The 15,966-nt window shown below is 51.1% G+C and overlaps 5 protein-coding genes across 5 annotated transcripts; 1 reads left to right on the top strand and 4 right to left on the bottom strand.

Annotated features, from left to right (window-relative positions):
- Positions 1-513: 513 nt before the first annotated feature.
- On the top strand, positions 514-3,548 carry ACET3X_005336 (uncharacterized protein; the record flags this gene model as incomplete). Its single annotated transcript, XM_069451530.1, has 2 exons — positions 514-3,308; positions 3,389-3,548. 2 exons carry the CDS (start codon positions 514-516, stop codon positions 3,546-3,548), a joined length of 2,955 nt encoding a protein of 984 aa, XP_069307380.1.
- A 1,038-nt stretch (positions 3,549-4,586) lies between these two features.
- Positions 4,587-5,846, bottom strand: ACET3X_005335 (uncharacterized protein; the record flags this gene model as incomplete). Its single annotated transcript, XM_069451529.1, has 1 exon — positions 4,587-5,846. The coding sequence occupies one exon, from the start codon at positions 5,844-5,846 to the stop codon at positions 4,587-4,589; it is 1,260 nt and encodes a 419-aa protein (XP_069307379.1).
- A 2,743-nt stretch (positions 5,847-8,589) lies between these two features.
- ACET3X_005334 (uncharacterized protein) lies at positions 8,590-9,740 on the bottom strand (the record flags this gene model as incomplete). The annotated part of the gene is made up of 4 exons (XM_069451528.1): positions 8,590-8,621; positions 8,674-9,215; positions 9,271-9,570; positions 9,625-9,740. 4 exons carry the CDS (start codon positions 9,738-9,740, stop codon positions 8,590-8,592), a joined length of 990 nt encoding a protein of 329 aa, XP_069307378.1.
- A 600-nt stretch (positions 9,741-10,340) lies between these two features.
- On the bottom strand, positions 10,341-12,086 carry ACET3X_005333 (uncharacterized protein; the record flags this gene model as incomplete). The annotated part of the gene is made up of 5 exons (XM_069451526.1): positions 10,341-10,525; positions 10,578-11,395; positions 11,446-11,801; positions 11,860-11,878; positions 11,935-12,086. 5 exons carry the CDS (start codon positions 12,084-12,086, stop codon positions 10,341-10,343), a joined length of 1,530 nt encoding a protein of 509 aa, XP_069307377.1.
- A 2,589-nt stretch (positions 12,087-14,675) lies between these two features.
- ACET3X_005332 (uncharacterized protein) lies at positions 14,676-15,231 on the bottom strand (the record flags this gene model as incomplete). Its single annotated transcript, XM_069451525.1, has 3 exons — positions 14,676-14,910; positions 14,966-15,008; positions 15,063-15,231. 3 exons carry the CDS (start codon positions 15,229-15,231, stop codon positions 14,676-14,678), a joined length of 447 nt encoding a protein of 148 aa, XP_069307376.1.
- Positions 15,232-15,966: the final 735 nt, after the last annotated feature.

The raw sequence follows: 15,966 nt of genomic DNA, 5'->3' as shown, positions 1-15,966 counted from the left end.
ATTAGGTACATTCGGACCTTTATAGTCCTCGGTGCTGTAAACTCATCATGAAAGCTAACAGGGAAGAGCCTCAACGTCCATCGGCAGGCTTGCTCAATGCAAGTCGAAATCCGATGATCATCGTCACATCGCGCCGGGTTGTCGGATAAAAGCTGTCCGAGTTGAGGTACCTCCGCATTGCGGGGAAGGATACGAGAAATTAGTACTTGGCGAATGAGGCTACTTTCGTGGAGATTCCGCCGGTACCATTCCTAGCGGGCGCATTACGCTTTTCGTGTGGCGATTCTTAGCCCTGTGCTTGGTTCAAAGTGCGCGGGCTTGTAAGCATAATTTATCCGTGCTGCTTGCTAGGCACCGTTGACGTGACGGCTACAGTTCGGCTATGAGGAAGATGCAGAGCTTTGGCTTATCTTATCAGCACGTGCAGCGTGTTCCTAGCGCGTTCTTCGATTCCTTCACGCCACACGCCGTCAACCAGCCTTCAATGAGACGCTATCCCTCACACGACCCGCCATGGATGCATTGTTGGAGGGACTCAACGATGCACAGAAAAGCGCGGTGACAAGTCCGGCCAATGTTGTCCAGGTTCTCGCGCCGCCGGGCTCAGGCAAAACTAAAACGCTCACAGCACGCGTCGCGTACCACATCAATCACGAACGACTGCAGCCATGGAACATCATTGTATGTACTTTTACCATAAAAGCTGCAAGAGAGATGAAGGAACGAATCGAGGGATTTGTTGGAGAGAAACTTGAGGCCAAACTGATCCTGGGTACCTTCCATTCGGTCGCGCGTCGCTTCTTGTCTCGGTACGGTCAAGAGATTGGAATTGACAAGAACTTTGGTATCGCGGACACGAGCGACAGCACGGCGATACTGAAGCGAATTGTCACGCGTCATCAATACACAGTGGAACCTGGCCATGCTCGTTCTAGGATCTCCAAACTCAAAGCCAAAGGTACCACAGCCGACGACTTTCGCAGGACAGCCAAGAATGTCAACGACAATGAGTTCGCCATGGTATATTCGTCTTATCAAGAACACTTGGCCGCCTCCAATCTTCTCGATTACGACGACCTTCTTCTCCGATGTGTTGATCTACTCAAAAAGTCGCCGTCATGTGTCTCCACGATACAGGCTGTTCTGATTGACGAGTACCAAGACACCAACAATATTCAGTATGAACTGATGAGATTGTTGGCTCAACAAACACGACGTATCACCATTGTCGGTGATCCAGACCAAAGTATATACAGCTTCCGCTCGGCAGAGATCAAGAATCTGCTGCGGATGCGCACTGATTACCCAGAGTCTGTCGTGATCAACCTAGAGAACAACTACCGGTCTTCTGGATGTATTCTGACCTCCGCTATGGCTGTTATTGAGCAGGATGAGAGTCGACCACAAAAATCGCTTATCGCCACGCACGGTGTTGGTGAGCCACCTACTCTTCGCCATTTGGTGTCGGCAAACGTGGAGGCAAAATGGATTGTTGAAGAGATACATCGGACCAAAACGCTTGCAGCGGGACTGCTGAGCTACAACGACTATGCTATACTTGTGCGCTCGTCTCCACTCACGCTCCAGATTGAGAGAGCGCTCGGACAAGCTGGGATTCCCTATCGGATGGTCGCTGGTACAAAGTTCTTCGACCGTGCAGAGATCAGAATCATCTTAGACTACCTACGCGTTGTCAGTCAGCCAGACCACAACGACGCAGTGGCACGAGTTATCAATACACCGTCCCGGAAAGTTGGCGACATAACTGTAAAGGCACTGCTCGAAGAAGCAGAGGTCAGAAAAGTCACTCTGTGGAAGTTGGTGCTGGATGTCGCCCAGGGCAGGAGGAAGCCGGAAAGCAAAGTTTCCACCCAGGCACAGAAGGGCATCGAGCAGTTTGTCAATGTCATTCTGACCTCGCGCGAGAAGCTTCTTCCTGCCAAAGGCGAAGACTGTAACCTGCTGGGTCTCATATCGCATATCCTGACAAAGATTCAGTTCCAGTCCTACCTTAAGCAGACGCACAAGGAGAACTGGGAAGATCGGTGGGCAAACGTGGAGGAGCTAGTGAATCAAGCGACGCAGATGGCTACGGCAGTTGCTAATGGGGAGGAAATTTCCGACGACGCCTTGCCAGTGGTAGAGGGTATTGAACAGCGAAACGACACGGCAGCGGATATCTTGTCCAAGTTCTTGGCCAATGTCACACTTTCGAGCGCAGCCGACCAGGAGGGAAACGAACTAGACCAGGTCACCATCTCTACCATCCACGCAGCGAAAGGTTTAGAATGGCCTGTTGTCTTCATGCCTGCTGTGTATGACGGATCTATACCTCACTCTCGGGCAGATGACCACGACGAGGAACGACGGTTGTTGTACGTCGGTATGACACGAGCACAAGGTCTACTGTACCTGACTTGCCCAGTCAAACAGTCAGGTCAAGAGCAGACGACTCTTTCCAGGTTCATTTCTGATCGGAAGATACAGAAGCTCTTCAACGACCGAGGGCCAGATCTGGCCTTCAAACGTAGTACTGTACCAGACTTGGCCCGCATTCTGCGCAGAGACTGTCCGTCATCTGAAGACATGAAGAGTGCTGTCAGCTTGCTGGAACATCCCGAAGATGATCGATACCCAGCAACCCGAGAGGAGATTGATGGGGATGATCCAACGTGGAACGCATACGGATCCGACAAGTACAGAAACGCGAAGCCCATCGGCGATGGGCCGGATCAGTCTTTCAAGCGGCGCAGGCTGGAATCATCGAACTCTTTGTCCACAGACTCGGTGTCAGTCACCATGAATAGGACATCTGGGTTTTCGATAGCGACGACCACCATGCCGACCGTCAAAGCTGGGTTCACCAGTGCTCGGGATCTTGGAGATCTCCAGGCGATGCAGAGAGAAGCAGAGCGCATTCGAACGCTAGCCAGCACCCCAGACGCGGAGACTGGCAAGGCAGCCTACAACGACTCCAAGAAAGCGGAAGCAAAGCCTACCCGTGCGAAAGGCGTCAAGCCACTCGCAAAAGGCCAAGGTGCCATCACGAGCTTCTTCAAGCGGTCAAACAGCGTCATGTCCGAGGAAACAGAAGCATCGGCATCCTCCAATGCTCCATCTTTGCAACGTTCGCAATCGTCGTTTTCTACTCACGCCCCACTTCAAGACATATCCAATGTCCAATCCTCTGCCTCGCGGCCACCACGCCCATTCCAACCACTTTCAATACCCAGTCATAAAGTTACGAATCGACCGATTCTCACCAAGCCAAACCGTCTCGAGGCCGAGGCCGGGATGGAAAGCACGCGGTATGTCCTTTTGTCTAGTTCGCCTCCTAGACCTGATGTGGAGGATACGCATCAAGCAAGGAAGGAGGGTGGAGAATCAGCAGATCCGACCAACCGGACGTCGTCATTCGCTTCGGCATCTGGCTTTCGGCCAGCGTCTACATTTCATACGACGTCGATGAACCAAGTGCAGAATCAGTCAGCACAGAGGAAGACGCTGGGTGCGAGGAGAAGTATGCAGCCGTGGAGTGTAAAGCATAGTGCCATGCCAAAGCCTCGACCATCTTGACATGTATTTAGGAAGCTGGGATGCGTTTTGTTAAGATATTTTAGGTGCATGGGTTGATGTTACGATATTCAGTTACGATGCATTGTTGGCATTCAAGAATGATCATGGGCGAGGGTTGACTTTGAGGTTTAAGAGGGATCAAGGCGTGTTGTGCGGTGGCAGTGGGAGATGGATACAAGGGAAGGGTCAGAGAAGATGTGAGTGAAAAAGAGTGTGGATTTTTGACAATCTAGAGCTGGTACCATGAAAGATTGCGAGCCTTTGTCCGAATCCATGCCTCCTCCACTGTACATATCCAACCGGTGCTTAGTTGTACCGGAAAAGCTGATCGAACGCCGTCCGGTTTGGTAACGAAGCGAGAAACGATTGCCCGTTGTTGTCGTAAAACCACCGATAGAAACGACTGAGGTGCCCGATATCAGCTGATGGCAAGAAGCTTTGAGATAGCTCTATGCCGACTCACAGTAGTCCCATCAAACACAGACATCACCCCTCTTGTCAGCCTAGGTGTACAAGCCACACTAGTTACCAGGAGCCACCGCACGCCAATCAGTGTGAGCTGACGACGTGACTCGGGGAGGTAAGAGTAGGTTTTTGGCTCCCAGTTTTTTTCTACAGGGAAACAGCCGAAGCCAAAAACCCCGCGCGAGAAGAAACATGTACACAGTAAGCAAACGACCCCAAGGACCTTCTTCATATGCTACGCCGCCGGGATCTCTGAAGTGCCGGAACCCCTCGCAAGTGCCGCAGACTTGACTCCTTATCCTCTTCACCGCCGACTCGGCATAACTCGCTCGACAACTTCGTGGCCGCGGGCCCGGGTTGAGGCAAAGTTGTCAAGGTTATCTTGCTCGCGCAGTCGGGGCGTTCAAAGAGGTCCGCATCCGAGCTCGGAGGGGAAGGAAGGCCCAAATCTCGACGATTGACTTGCTTTTGCGGAGGGGCTCCTATACATTCCAGTGAGTATGAGTTTGAATCTCCTGGTTAAAGATGCTTGGGGTAGATATCGTTTATTCAAACGAACCATCTACGCTGTCTTCCGAATCGCTTCCCCAAGAGATTTGGCTCGGACGATGATTCTCCGGAGGCTCGACGTTCTGGAGCCAGTTGTCTACGTTATCGCGAGATGTAACGCCTTGTCCGTCCTGATCATCATCATCGTCGTCGCCGAAATCCTCCTCCCGCCATCCAGCCGCTCCTGACATGGCAAGGACACGTTGAAGGTGCCACTGCAATGTCAAGAGGCCTGCATCTGGGAGGGGTCGCTTGACTGGGTCGTCGGTCGACATTGTAAATCTGGTTCCGCTGCGTAGTGGAATGCGGACCCCGTCGTCGTTGGGGTCAATCCGATCGAGTGGGCCGTAGCCCCCGCCAGCTGAACGCCGGTTGAACGAAGACAAAGGTTCGTCCATGATGCCCACCTCATCGTGGCGACCGCGCTCTTCAACAACAAGCCAGTGGAACTCCAGTTGGAGTTGTGTTTTGTCGTCTGACAGTTGTATCGGTCGGAGCGCGAATCGGGCAGCGGAGTGATACCGGTGCAAGAGGGCCGAGAGGGTGATCATGTTCTCCACTGTCTCCGTTCCTCGATTCGGATTGTTGGCGTCCACAAACAACTTGCTACGCCAACCGTCCACTAGTTCTGCTTTCCAGAACAACTTCAGAGTATCCCAGAAGTTCACCACTCGCTCCTCATTCTGGCCTCCAAAGCCGCACCATGGGTAAATATGGGCGGCGTCGGTTTCCGCCATCCTCGAGACTGCGCAAAAGTTTCCATCCCGCTTCTTACAGTTTGACCGAACGCCATCGTGTCGGCCCACACTGTATTCTTTGCCACCAATCATACTTCCGGATCGAGTTCGCTTGTGTCCGGCCAGTATGTTGGCTTGGAGAAGACGAGATTTCGAAGATGGTTGGTTGGAGACCGTCTTGGGTTGCGAGTGTGTCGGCGTTGCACTTGTTGCTGCCGGGTCTTTTCTCAGTTGTTTCTGAGACCAGAGTAGGATTGCGTCCAACGCTTGTCTTTCTGTGGCCTCGCGATGACCGCCTTCCCTGAAGTTATTCCGGAACCCATGGTTATGAACCATCTCCCGGATCCTTTCGATACTGGCGACCTGGAGAAACGCCCAGAGTATCGAAGGGAAGTTCGTGTCGCGGTAGACTGATTTGAGCCTCAGAAAGAGTTGCCGGCGCTCATCAGAGCGCTCTGTGAAGCGTTGGGCATCTTCCTCTGGCCTCACGTTGGTCCAACCTTGGTCGACAGTATCCATGGGGTCGTTTGCTTGTGTGTACCTGTTTCGGGTGATCGCACAGCTTTCATAAAAATGGTATCAATAGGGGGGGTAAAACTTACAAGCTGTGGTGATGAAGAAGAAGAAGAAGAAGAAGTGTGAAGTTGGGGAGTTGTGTTCTTTATATACCAGGTAGTTGCCTACGTAACCGTGGTTCGAGAAGAACCTAGAAGTAAACATGGCGAATACGAAAGGAGCCTCCAGGACAGAAAGAAGAAGTGGCCACTATTATACCGTGGTTCAGGAAAGGGCTCGCTAGACAAAACGGCCAGAGCGGAGACCACTTGGTGTGCCTATCCACATAACTGTTACTGGATTAGGGATCATGCGACTACCACTAGGCGATAGTATTGTTTAAAGTGTGCAGATCGTGCCCGCGCCCTTGCTGGCAAGGTTGTGGCCATGGCCAAAAGTTGAAGGGGCACCTATACCTACGGTATCTGCACCTGATGCTATCCATCTGTGACGTAACCATACTAGCTATGAACTATGCGCGACCCCACAGTAGCGGTCACTCAAATTAAAGAGCATTTGTTCTGAGGTTATTCGAGGCCACATCCAAGGTATCTTCAAATGCAACCTTATAATTATATCGATTGTTGAGTAGTTTTCGCCCCTGCATATCTCCAACAAGGAAGTTCTTCCTCTTTGACTCACGATGCTGTGCCATGGTTGCCATCCGATTTATCCACTTCATCCCATGGTACTGCGATGATGCATATCAACTTGAGCCAATCACGATTTTCTCAATTCTCAACTACCTGAACGCACGGGTTCTCTTAATCACAGGATTCGCAAGTATAAGGATGCTCGACGACGACGTGAGGAGATACTTGCCGGTCGCGAGCTGCTTGTCATCTACAGTAGACGGCACACCTTCAGAGATGCATCGATCGGGCTGGTCATACATCTTAGTCAAGGGGCCAACAGATTGCTTTCGGCGCTCTCCTCGCTCTCATCATCGTAGAATTTTTGCTACGGTTATGGCTGCCGCTGCAATTCTAGATCTCGCTAGACTATTGTTCTCTATCAGCTCACTAACCAGTGCGCCGAGTCTGTTAATTTTGCCGATGCAGTTTATTCTTAATGTTGTCTTTGGTGGGGGTTATTGCGCTGCTGAACAGCCCGCTTGCTGCGTTAGCGCAAGGTCTTAGTAGGCTATAAGGGAGGGAATTCTAGTGAAGATGAGAGGCATGCTTGCATATGTATCACTATGCCTTTATGGAAGATTATTCTCAACCACCGAACAAATGGTCTTGACATCCTACACCAAGTGCCCTAGTCCTTTTCTCGGCACAAAAGCGCCTCTTGCAGCCAACGATATCGCAGTCCGCTGTATGTTCGTGCTCAGTCTTGTGCCTCTCTAGTTCACCTTTGGTGAGAAGCTTTCCATCGTTACAAGTTGCACACTTGCATATCAGGACGGCTGCTGAAGCTCTCTGGAGATCGCCTGGCTTGGGTGGCGCGCATGGGTCACGCCATCGAATTTGTGTCGTGGATGCCACAAAGAAGTCGTCAAGCCATTGTGGCGATTCGGTAGACTGTGAAGAATCCTTTGTGGTTGTTGCCTTGCTGGCGTTGAACTGGAAGGGAGTATGAACTCGAGAGTTTGTGGCTGTCGTTGTGATGGCAGCGCTAGATGCTGGAGAGCTTGCAACGCTCACTGTATTAGAGTTCGTCGAGGTAGTCCTCGTAGGGTCGTTTTCGGGTTCAAGCATCATACTTGGTATAGGTTGCGGGTCCATCAGCGCAATGACGAGTTTCTGATCGAAGTTGTATTTCGGTAGATCGACTCCATCTCGCATCGAGACTACCCAAACGATCTCATCCTTCTCTTTTGAGCTCAGCATCTTGGACTTCGCCACCCTGGTCATTGTGTCTAGGAAGTATGCGCTGACGACCGTGAAGTAAGCTCGCTGGAAGATGCTCTGAACGTGTTCCGGAACCATGTTCCGCATGTTGAGCATGAAGTCACCCGTTTGGCGCGTACACGCCATAATTTGATCATAAGTCTGCGTTTTTGAAATCGGAAAGTGGCCTACTGCCCAATTATGTGAGATGCCATCGACGTGTCGTACTTGTTTGCCTGGAATCCTGGATACCAACACTGACATGACCTCGGAAAGGAGCGGCTCCTCGAATGTCTCTGCCGCTCGAACAAACGGCTGGACACCGTCCGCATCTTCGGCTTCGGGATCTGCGCCGCCATCGAGAAGCAACCGAAGACGTGGAACGAGATCTACGGCAGGACAATCTGCAATGCATTTACGCAAAGGACTGATGCAGTCTCGCGCAGCTCGATTTGGATCCACACCTTTTTGGATGAGCACTTCAACGTCTCGTAGCGTATCGGCTGGATGGCGTTTCGCATTCGGACAGCAGCCTAATATCTCGTACAGGAGGGAACTACCATTGTTGGTAGGTGTCAGCACGAAACTGTCAATCAGACATCTCGCAAAAGCCGGAGTCGAATGCCACAACGCCTGGTGCTCGAATGTATCCTTGTAAGGAGATTCACAAGGGTACCCTTGAAAGTGTGATGGGAATTGAGCACCCTTGCTGACGAACAGCTGAAAACATTCGAGCTCATCTGCCGACAGCTCGCAAGCCCAGTATGGACGGTTTTCCCATGGCTTGACGAACATGGTAAAATTCGACGGAATGACGAGATCCGGAGGCTTGCAATGAATGTCTGCTCCAGCGCTAAGAAGCATGTCCATGATCAGATGGCAGCTTTTCCGAGCGGCAGGATCACTGTAAGTGTTCATTCTATGTAATAAGCATAATTGCAATGCTGTGTGAATACCGGGTTTTCCAGGCGCAGGGCCGGCATCGTCGACCTTTGCACCTCGGTTGAGAAGGATCTGAACGACATCGGGAACGTTCCAGAATACTGCTTGACGTAACGGACTCCAGCTCGAGCCTGGAAGTCCGTCAACGTCTGAGCGGCCCGGCTGAAGCAGTGCCTGAACAGTATAAGCTCTCCCGTTTTTGATGGCATTATGCAAGGCCAGGTCTGTTCCGAGCGGGTGTTTGGAGCCTTTCGCACCGTAAGCGAACAAGACCCATATGATCGGTCCACAAGGCATGCCGCAAGCGATATCGAATAGGGTCTGATCTGGGTGTTGTAGTATGACCATCTCTCTCAAAGCAGGATGGTCAGCAAACCGAGCACCTGCTTCGAAAGGCAGACCGATAGGATCATCGACATGATCGACATTGCCGGCAAGAAGCTTTTCAAGCTTTTGCAAATCGCCTTCCAAAACTGCACCAACCATGTCCAGTACAATGTCTGAAGATTGCACAGGATCGTGCGACCATGTCTCCTCGAACGATGGTCGAAGGCTACTGCATGGCTAGTGAGCACACAACACGAACGCGGGGAAGACTAGGGTTTTCATACTCTTGTGGCTGATTGAGTAGTCCCAGAAAAGTTGGCTCTGCAACCGTACCAGCTCCATCAGCGATTACAGTCGGCAGACTAGCCTCGAGCTGCCAGCTGCCTGTTCTCGCACAATGCTCCGTACGTTCCGGTTCTATCGTGATATCTTCAGCCGGCTCGACGGATCCGTCGTTGCACTGAACCGTCCCGTCGGAACTTTGTTCGCTTGGTAGTCGCGCTTCACGACGCTGTTTGTGGGCCCTTCGCGGTTTGTGCCTCATGATACCCCACTCTTTCAGTTTCATACGATACGCTCGCGTTCTATATCGTCATTAGAAGCGATGCTAGCGTATTTCTATCCCTGCAGGCACTCACGATGCTCGAAAGTTGTGTTTGCGTTCCATCAGCTCCTTGACTTCTTCCAACGGCTTCTTCTGCACAAAGGAAAGCTCTTTGATCACATCCTGCACCAGATCCCAGTCTTTTGTCATCTTTTATATTGCTGTGACTGCAGAGTGCAACTTCCCATGTGCCGTAGGCGCCAGATGTGCACATCTGAAGTGCGAACGTGCGATCGGAAAGCTGCGGTGAGCGCGTGGCTGTCCAGAAGGAATGTTCAGCGTGTATGACTTGGCAGCTGAAGCCGGAGAGGCCAAATCGGGTTCCAGAGAAGTCATTGTGCGATTCTGGACAGATACTGCGGTTATAACAACATGCATGCAGGGAGCAATGTGCAATAGTAAGCAGGGGGTTCAGGTGCAAAAGTGCAATTCCGTGTCTAGTACATATTAGGTCTAGCGTCCATGGCATAAATTACACAGCCCCAAAACCTCGTTCTGGGCCCATTCCGAATGCCTGCGTGTCCAAGGGCTGGCTGTCGAATGTGAATGAATACAACCAAAGATGAGCGGTGCTGGTCGTGAGTGCCAGAGGCTACGTGATCGCGCACATTGAACACGAGCATGCAGAAATAACAAAGAACAGATTAAGATCGAACGTTTGTTTCCACATTCCAAGGATCGCGGGATACAGTTAACAGAGGTATCATATGTACGAGACGCTAAAAAACAGACATAAAACATGAATGGACCTTAACGACCACCAATCTGGCCCTTGGGAATAGGCTTCACCCACATGAACATGCAGTTGAGCACAATGATCATGATGCCAATGATCCAGAAAACCTGCGCATAGTTCGTCTTTTGGTAGCGGAAGATGATGGCGAAGATGATACCACCAAAGTTACCAGTCGCGCCAACGATACCGGAGAGGATACCTTTCTCATAGTTAGCAGACCGTTCGTTTGATGATGAGCTCATTATACGTACCATTAGCGTGAGGGTGGATGTGAGGTACGAGTGCAAAGTTGGCACCGTTACCAGCCTCCAAGAAGATCGCCATGACAGCGATAAGACCGATCATCTCGCTCAGGTTGTGCGGGTCGAGTTTACCAATGACAATGCAGAAGATTCCAGACATGACGCCGACAAAGTGAATCCAAAACTTCTTCGCCCAAAGGTTGCGGCCGCTGACCTTGTAGATGATATCGGCGATGAAGCCACCGAGCGGTCGGGTAACAACGTTCAGAAGACCGAACATGGCTGCCCATCGTCCGGACTGCGTCTGACCAAGGTACGGGAAATTCTTCAAGTAGTAGGCTCCCAAAACTGAGTTGATGGCCAATTCACCACCAAAGGAGCAGAAGTAGCCCGCGCAGAGCATCAGTGTTTGGAGTGAGAACATGACTTTGAGTCCTTCCTTCAAAGTGGGTTTGACGATGACTTCGTGTTGGAACTCATCCATGATTTGGACATCGCCGCGACCGGATTCGATGTCAGAGGTTGGTCGCTCTTGCTTCTTCTCGTCGCCCGAGGAGATCGATCCAGTAGTTGTAGGCTTGTCATCCAGAGCTCCAGTTGTAGGAACAACAGACGCATGGTGACCAACGGTCTGTTCTACGCTGGACACGACAGTAGCACCACGCTCAGACCACTTTCCAGTTGGCGTATCGTCGGTCAGCAGCAAAAGACCGGTGGCGCAGGCTGTGATCAAGATGAAGGGGACGATGAAGGATACTCTCCATGCGACGTGAGAAGAGAGCCCTTGGTCGGCCTTGAGAGAATCGTAGATAGCGGGCATAACGAAGCTAGAAGGCGTGAGTGAAAGCCGACACACAGAGTATGGTGTGGCACTTACTATGTGATGCCACCGCCAGAGTTACCCCAGCCCCCGACCAAAGCATTGGCAGTTCCAACGACATTCTTGTCGAAGAAACCAGTAGTCCAAACTTGGCAGGGCACGAAAGTTCCGCCAAGAATGCCAACGAAGAAGCGGATAAAGTAGAGACCCATTGCATTGTGGGCGGTACCTGCGAGAGCGGTCGGGATAGCTCCAGCGAATAGCAGCGACGCAAAGGTGATGCGTGGGCCAAAGTGGTCGCACATCGGTCCCGCAATAAAGCGGACCAGTAGTGTTGCGCATAAGGCAACGATGTTGGAATTGGCGATTTCGTTCTGCGACAAATGCATGTCCGCCTTGATACTCTTGCTTAGCTGTGCAGGTGTTAGTTGAGATCTTGTGCACAGTGACGTGAGATGCGGGTGACCATACCAGAGGTGGGAACGCGTACCTGTACGTTGTTAGCATGCTCCAGTAGAACGGACCCACATGTAGGGAAGGACTTACCATGACCAGAACGCGATGAAGAAACCCAGGTAGGAGAAGAAGAATACACGCCCATACTTGTTGATGGGGTTAAAGACCGGGATGGAAGTGGCCTTCTTGTTGTAGGGGTTGATCTGGGGTGCTGACCAGAGCATGTTAATTGCGAACGGCATGATGAAGAAGACGACCTGAAGGGTCTGGTCCTGCTGGGTTGCTGGTACTTGTAGTGAGAATAGGACAAGGGCGACCAGCTGGCGATGCTTCACAGGCACAGTCGAGGAAACGGGAGCGGGCGCTTGCTGAAGTCGCAACACCAAACGGAGGTCGAGAGGCTATATAGATTGATACAGAAACTCCCAAACATGGTACTTCCGCGGTGAAGCAGAGTGACGCACAGCTAAGGTTGTGGCGTGAATCGTTCCCCAGGCCAAGTGAGATCAGACTTCTCCGTACCTGTATTCAGTAATATTGGCGAGTTCGTTATCTTCGTTAGCGATCCCTAGCAGGTGCGAGCCCAATGCTTCGGAGAAAGTGTGCTTTCCCACGTAGTCGGGTAGGGAGGGTGCTCCGGATGAGCACTGGGGCGTTAGCTTGGGATCCACATGCTCTTGCGGCGAATCGAATCTCGTCGTCGACTGGCTAAGCTGGGGCACAAGAGGCTGAATAGCAATTCGACGCGTCTTGGTTCGCTGAAATTGAGGTTCGACGCGGGATGGTGGGGGACGGCAAAGGCGTTCTCTTATCTCTTGGCGCTCGCCAGGCGAGAGACTAGACTCACAGTAGTCGAGGCCAACAAGGATCCTTATCAGAACGTCTCAAGATAATATCAATTGCTGCTTTTCCGCGGTCAGCATTTGACAAAATACCTGTGTCGCAGATAGCCTCTGCCTCAACAACTTCCGCTTCCTAGCATAGGTATACTAAGACGTGTCGAATTCGTGGCGCTCGCGAGAGCGTTCGGAAATGCCATGGCAAACAATGCTGGCTGAGAACATTAGATCTGGACCTCATCTGAGTTCCCAGAATGAGCTTTGCTTTTTTGCTCCCGCATCTCCGCAAACTTGGTGAGGTGAGTGTGGTATATTTCTGCTGCGTGCATGTGGAGACGTGGCCCGATAAGCAACTACGGTCTCCAAGGGAAGGTCCGAAGAACGGGAGTGGTAGATCTTCCCCCCTGTAGTCTACGAGAGTATATTATAGAATAACATTAGATATTCTAAACCAATATGTAATCCAAGCTTAGATGTTTATACGAATAAGTTTTGTATTAGCGGGGTTGAGGCTGTAGTGCGGTAGAAGGCATCAGCGTACCTCGTCAGTATCTCCCTTATTTGCGATGCAACGACCACCTGGTGTAGCCCTAGCCCTACTCAGTAGGCGAAGGCGTTTGCGCATTGCACAATTCTCGCCTGTTACTTTGGCCTCCAGATTGCTCTTGCCTTTGTCGATCGACTCCCATCATGACGGCGGATGGCTTGTGAAGCGCGCTTCAACCAATCAATGGAGGAATCAGTGTCTTATCTCGCATGACCGCGGGTTCGCGCCAGGAACACGGAGTATGCATAAGGGCACTTGGACAAAATCGATGACCCAGAAGGATACATGACCTTGAGCGTGTTTTATATCCATGGTAACGTCGTCGCGTTTTTGAGAATACGGCATCTAACTTCCGTTGCGCCAATATTCGTCAATTTCTGTGACCGCCTCTGGGTCATTTTACCGTCGCAACAGATTTTGGGTGTCTTCAGCATCGAGGCCTTACGCAGGTGGAGCATCCGGAACTAGGCACTGCCCAGGTGGCATGTGAAGAGTGCTGCCGCTGCTGAAGCGACATCGGAGAGGAAGACCGGAGAAACCATCTCAACTACTCAGTTATGGCATTGAGACGAAGCTTCTCCGAAAAACTGAGTAAGAATATTGTAGCGCAGATTGTGGGTAGGCCCCACAGTGGGTTCAGCTGCAGCTGTCGAGTCTGCTGTCGAGCCTCACCCGCGGAGATCCTGCGCTCATCCTGGGGCAGTGCCACTTGGTTGTTCGTTGCTTTGTTGCCCGGAGTTTCCAACCGATACCAAGAGAATTCCGTGTCGCCATTCGATCGGTCTTATGATATGCTTTGACGAGGTAGCCGTTGATGAGAAGCAGGGATCTCAAAACACGTGTGGCTTTTATGCCTGCACCTCACATCCTCTCGTCTGCCAATACCTCTTCGCCCCGAGGATGCCGACTCCGTACATCGCCGCACCACACACAACTAGCAGATGCATGATTTGATGGCTACTCCCTACAACGTCGCAACGCCTCGGAAACCATCTCTCAGGAATTCTCGCAGCGTACAACAGAGCTCCGGTACTATGGCACAGGCCCAGCCCCATTCTGTGGTTCATCTCCTTCACACCAAAGAGGTAGATCCCGTGGATGATTGGAAGGAAAGATGATAATCCTAGGAGGAGATAAAGCGAGGTGCGGACATGACGGGATTGGGGGCCAGAGAAAGAAGGATGAAGAGTGGTGAGTGCGCAAGCAAGGCCTGCCACAGTGGCGAAGACACTGTATGCTTCCTGCAATGGAGGCTTGCAGCGGAAACCAAAGTGCGTACTGGCAATCGTCGTCCCATAGAGCGGAATCACGATACCAAGGTAATCGAACTGGCCCGTCCAAGTGCGAACTTGCTCACTGTGGTCGAGAAATATGTGGTAACTGTCCGTCGTTATTCTCGCCAGTTCTTTTGTACGAAGAGGCGTAGATGTGAGATCAAGAGGCACTTACATGGACGATAAGAAGAAACAAGCTATGACGGAGCTAAAGTAGACGTAGATTGCCCCGTCATCGCCATTCGTACTACCTTTTCCAACGCAACTTTGAAGCGTGGAAAAGTACAAAACAGCCGCGATGCAGAAGAATACGGCGGTACCCAGAATGTGTGACCAGATGTTCACTGTCTCATTGTGGACCTCAAGGACACTCTTCAAAGAGCGAAGGTAGGAAAACGTCGCTCGCCTAGTTCTTGTTGTTAGTATGTATTAATTTAATAGTAGTGTAGTTAAGATCATACCGATGGGATGTAAGGATGAACTCGTTGTCTTGCTGCCACGGCACTGCGATAAATATGTCAGTCAATCGTCTTCAACGTGGTATCGAGTCGAGCTTACAGAGATCATCCCATCCAATCAGTGTTTTGTATTCCTCGTAAGCCTCTTTCTTCTTCGCGTCGGAACGAGCATGTTGCGATGTCGTTGTTTTTCCGCACCCATATCCATGGTTCTTTCCTTGTGACTTCCCCGCTTTCTGTCTAGCGTCTTGGCGTGCGTGTGATGTCATGCTGCTAGGCTCAACGGGGGCTGATATCAGCCGCAATAGGACAGATGTGTTTGCGAATTCTTTGTAGATGTCTGTAAGTCGCGGAGTGATAAGAGACGATGATAACTCTTTTTTCATGGCGATAGGAATACGCCCTACGCAATCGACAGTTAATCACCATTACGTTCGCCATGCCGCCACGCTTGCAATGCACGACCGTGACGCGGTTAACGAGTCCGCAGACTATTTCCATATTTACAAACTTATGATGCGGCCAAGATATTACCTCTAGGTTGTACAAAAGCAAAATTACAAGACCCTCCACAATTGTCCACGTAGGGTATCGCTACCTATACAAGGGGAGATTCAAACGCCCCCTGTAGTTGCCTAGCTAGAGTATTAGCGTACAAGGAAAAGATTCAATTCTCACTCTGTAGTTGTCTGGGTAGAGTGCTCGGTTTTTCTCTTCTTGTGTAGCGCGATCCTTCCAAGACTTATTCACTTTTTTTAAGGATTAAACGGAACATGGAGTAAGGATACCGTCTGGTCGAGTCGTGCATTACTCTACTCATCTGTTTAATACACGCATTGTTCCTCGTGACAAGACCAAAGTATCAGCATAGAACTAGTAATGTTTGCCACAATAATAATCCCACAACCGAGCCTGACGGGGCAGGAGACTGTTGAACAAATACATGTCATCGTTCATCATTAATGATAACACCACACCATATCCACGCGGCGCCCAAGGATGAA

This window comes from Alternaria dauci, chromosome 4 (assembly GCF_042100115.1).
Source record: "Alternaria dauci strain A2016 chromosome 4, whole genome shotgun sequence".
Classification (NCBI taxonomy): Eukaryota; Fungi; Ascomycota; class Dothideomycetes; order Pleosporales; family Pleosporaceae; genus Alternaria; species Alternaria dauci.
The sequence above is the reverse complement of the archived record's forward strand: the minus strand, read 5'-3'. Positions and strand labels throughout refer to the sequence as shown.